The sequence below is a fragment of a genome, unplaced genomic scaffold, assembly GCF_019419815.1.
Source record: "Pyrus x bretschneideri cultivar Hongxiangsu unplaced genomic scaffold, Pyrus_bretschneideri_v1 Contig51, whole genome shotgun sequence".
Lineage (NCBI taxonomy): Eukaryota > Viridiplantae > Streptophyta > Magnoliopsida > Rosales > Rosaceae > Pyrus > Pyrus x bretschneideri.
Window position 1 is genome coordinate 1,886,628 of NW_025999789.1, and position 4,508 is coordinate 1,891,135.

General features: G+C 38.3%; 1 protein-coding gene across 2 annotated transcripts; it reads right to left on the bottom strand.

The window, feature by feature from the left end:
* Positions 1–576: 576 nt before the first annotated feature.
* Positions 577–4,014, bottom strand: LOC103967840. 2 transcript variants are annotated; one of them, XM_048570113.1, is made up of 7 exons: positions 3,134–4,014; positions 2,320–2,529; positions 2,080–2,223; positions 1,846–1,965; positions 1,663–1,749; positions 998–1,549; positions 577–812 (listed from the first exon to the last, which is right to left on the bottom strand). In XM_048570113.1, exons 1-7 carry the CDS (start codon positions 3,491–3,493, stop codon positions 780–782), a joined length of 1,506 nt encoding a protein of 501 aa, XP_048426070.1. In that variant the 5' UTR covers positions 3,494–4,014; the 3' UTR covers positions 577–779. The 2 variants fall into 2 exon arrangements, with proteins under 2 accessions (XP_048426070.1, XP_048426069.1); XM_048570112.1 differs by having other exon boundaries at positions 1,846–1,968; positions 3,134–4,013.
* Between the last annotated feature and the right edge of the window lie 494 nt (positions 4,015–4,508).

Below are 4,508 nucleotides of genomic sequence, written 5' to 3' on the forward strand. Positions count from 1 at the left end.
CCCAAAACATTTGACGATCGAACAAGTTGTTCCTAGGATTCTGTCCGTCTAGGAGGTCAAAAAGTCTGCCTTGTTTTGTGACTTTGTCCCTGTACTGAGAGCCATTCCACGATCGTCATGTACATGAAGATTTTGAACTAAAAAACAGCTTACAAGACAGAAAAGCGAAAAGGTCGGGAAGGTAAGGGTTGGTCTCGTAGTTTTTGAACTTAAACTTGCGGATAGTAGGGACGCATCTAGATGTCAAAATATTATCATCCTTTTCTCATGTTCGGGGTTTGAGGCTTGTTTCATTTCTTCTACATCTCTACCACCGTCCTTCATCCCTCTTTTCGCTATGTATTTCCCCTCTATAACTAACACAAAAGTGAAAACTAAAAATAAAAAACGAAATGGTTATTAAACGGTCCATTAGTTAATCCGGTGTTCGATTATAATCTATGGGAAAATTGGTCACAGCTTGAGCTTTTTACAAAGCAAATCATCTCTACATCATCATTCCTATCCTCTCTCTCCTCCATATGTTCTCAAAGTTGCATCAGATTGACTTGCATCACAAGTTTCCACAATTCATGCTGTATGAAACATATTCTGGCTAATTAACAAGATCTTCCGCTGAAAGAGCAATTTCACAATGTAACCAGACGATTTCCCGACTTCTGCAGCTCTGCAGTTCTGTGATAAAATACAAAACTCTCTCAGCACCTATAATATATCTATATACTAGCTTGATTCTTATATCTACTTCAAAGTATCATCGATGCCAGGGATGAATAAACTCAATAGTTGCATATGCCGTTCTCCACATCAACCTACAAAAGGTAGACAAGAAAGAGATATATGAGAGTACATTTTGGATAAGAAAGTACAAGTTGAAAATCTTGAACCCTCCCCTCAAAACACTTATTTCGGGTCACTCCCACCAAAAAACAGACCATTATTGTTTGATATTTTGAAAATCAATTGACCTAGTATTGATGGCAACAGCAAGGTCTACCTTTCTATGCCCATCTTTTCTGTGGGGAGCATCCTTTAGTTCAGATATAGAACGCCTTCGAATGGTCTTTTTTGAATCCCCACCAGCTGATGTCGGCCTTGGCCTTGAAAATTGAGTGGTACTGGATCTTGTGATAGGGCTCATTGGTTGAGATTTTGGGCTTGCCGGTTGAGATTTTGGACTCATTGGTAGAGAAGTTTTGCTTACTGAGTGTACTTGCCTTGAATTCATGGTGATCACTTTTAGAGGATTCAGTGGGTGGGATTTTATGCGACTGTTAGTTGGTTTCACCTTCGAAGTTGAGGCTTTTTCGGGCTCTGGTTTCTTAGTTGTTTGAACAGGGTCAAGGATCTGAGGAACCTTTCGAGTTTTAACAACAGGAGGAGCTGGTGATCGAATCCGTGGAGAGCAGTCTGAATCAGAAGATGAAGGGCCAGTAGTACTATCCATATCATAAAGGATGTTGTCCATCATGTGATGGATTCGTTTATCATCATCATGTGCATCTGGGGAAGAGAAAGAAGGTCTCTGAAGCCTTGTAAGGTGCACTACCTGTTTATGTATATGCATATATACATATTGACAATTGACATGAATAACTCAAAAGTCAAATACAGTATTTTCCGTAATCCTGAAACCCGATTTCTTACTTTGCAGCTCCTTACCTTTTGTTCTAGAACTACCATGTCCCTCTTTAGTCTTGTAATCGTTGAGTTCTTTCTACATATTATGTCTTCTAACTCTGAAATCCTCTGATATGAATGATAAGAATAACTGTGATCAGCCAAAGACAAAATTTGGCAATAGAATTATAGAAGTACAAAACGAGAACAAAAGAGGGAGGTTGCCTTTGAACCAGCACTTTCAGCTGACTGGAGTAAAATGGTCAGCTCCTGTATGGTTCCATCTTTCTCTTCACAATCCTTCTTGAGATTGTCTATTTCTTGTTCAATAGCTATGGCGTTTAGCTGCTGAAATCACAACGAATTACATCAAGAACATTAAAAAGTGATACCCTAGAAAGTAGAAACTGCCATTTCTGGTAAGTTTTGCGGACCAAAAGATGAAAGCAGTTCCATTACCTGGAAGTCTGCAGCAGAAGTGACACTTGAGCACAAGTCTGATAAATCTGACATCCGGCGCTCCTCTTGCTCTTGTACATTTAGCAGAGACACTTTATATCGTAGTATATGATCCCCATCAGAGGCCTTCTCAGCAATGTTATCCTGAGACCAAATTATGAGATTAACCAGATCAAGACTTCTGCATTAGTACAAGATAACTCGAAACAATCTATGTAGCGACACGGAACAAATTCTTACCACCAACCCATTTGGAAGGTCACGATGTTGATCACAGAGCCAACAACCACAATCAACAAATTTGATTTTATGGGAACTGAAAGATTCGTTGCGTTGCAGTTCTACATTTTCGAGGGTGGAAGGAACAAGAGTTCCCGAGTGATCCTTAATGTTATTCATCTGCTCGCACAGGCTGTCAAGCTTCTGCTGCATGCTTGATAATATCTGATCCTGGTAAACAATTTGACACAAGAATTTAAGTCAAGAATTATATTTCACCACTCGAAGGTTCTCAGCATTTAACAGAAAATCTTACGCGAATTCAGTTAACTCGAAAGATTGATACTTTACTCAAAAACAATATCAAATCTGATATTTAAAAATTTAGACAAACACTTAGCTGAACCTAAGATTTCAATATCAAATGTATATGAGAATATATAAAATGAACTTTAACGAAAAGTTTTGGTACTGTTCATTTTAACGAAAAACCATATTTTTATACTAAAAACTCAATTCTGATACTATTCACTTTATCTTTTTTTTGTCCTTATCGTTAAAACTCAAAGTTTTCTAGCTTTTTTCATTAGTTTTCCTTATATAAAATTCATGAATAAAATTAAATTGATATTAAAAACACATGCCCAGTTATGAATATAACCTCCATAACTACAACAGTTAAAATAAATATATAGAGAGAATCATGATTGAATTATACAAAATTTCAAAATTTATTAAAGAAAACGTCTAAAGATTCATAATTTAAACAAACCCAAATCAGCAATTAAAGAGAGAATTGAAAATTTAATAAACCCAAATTAATCAAAGCTCAAACCCGAAGTTCCACAGATTTCTTCAGCTGCGAAATGTGGCGGTTTTTCTTCGACTCGGCGGCGGCGACACTTATCACGGCGACGAAGAGGAACCTCTGGAAGGGGGTAAACAGCTCCCAAGCCGCGGCTTGCTCTGGGTTCAAGCCACCTTTAATGGCTCGAGCCGAGCTGGCCTCGTCGGCATTGACCATTCGGCCTTCGAGGTTGACCCAGGCCAGCTTCCGGCGAGCCGGCACGGGGCGGCTCCGCTCATTGAAGCTGCTTGAGAGGCGGCGCTTGGAGGAGGGCGTGCGGATTGGGGTTAATGTGACCCGAACCGCACCGAAGCCGCCGGAGGGGAAGTCTTGGTCGGACACTTCCATGGCATGAAGGGCGGAGAGGAGAGGAGGGAGAGAGAGAGAGAGAGAGAGAGTGTGTGAGAGAGAGGAGAGAGAATCGACCAAGTTTTAAAATGCTTTTTTGGGAAGTTGTTGGTATTTTTTTCAAATGCTTTTGAATTGAGAGGGAAACCGCAATAACCGTTTGTCCAACGTCCCCCTTCAAACGTTGGAATTTTTCTCCTTTTTTTCTTTTCCATTTTTTAATTTTTGATTTTTCTCTGAAACTAAATATTCAACTTATCAAGAAAAAGTACTTTTATTTCTGGGCGTAATCCAAATAGAGTTGTTTTCTAAATACCTAGAATCTGTTAATTAGTAATTTATTTTGGTAATTTAGTCATGATTTTAACGCTGGTCTACGTAGACATGTTTTAGTGATTATAATCAAATTATTTTTATTAAAGAAACTGCGAAAATCTCGTACTAATAGAGAAGATCAGATGTTACAAGATGCATGAATTGGAATGAAAATGAAATACGGATATCATAATCATACTCAATTTGTTAGCATTATTTCTCACTTCTCTTTGTGATTCACATAAAAGAAATTTGAATGCTATAAAATACAAGGGCATAAAGCGTCTATAGGTGACTTTTTATGTCAATCGTCAAATCCCAGGGTCAATCTGGACAGGAAGTGAAAACTACCAAGCTGGAGTATGGTAGAGGCAGAGAGAATATTCGGTGGAGTAAAATGCGTAGAGATCGGAAAGAATCTAACGGCGAAAGTATTTTGCTGGGCCGACACTGACATTGAAAACGATTTGGGGGATATTGGTAACAATTAGCGAGTTGGAGGGCTCAAAATCAAATTAAAATTTTAGAGGGCAAGTATAACAAGATAATTTTAGAACTTCAGAGTAAACAAATATATGTTGTGAAAAAGCAATTAAATAGTTAATGTCTTGTTCTTATCCTTATTTATTGGGCTTTAGCCCATGTAAACTTTTGGGTAAAAGATAGACAGAGGCCCAAAAATGCCCAAATGTTACCAACC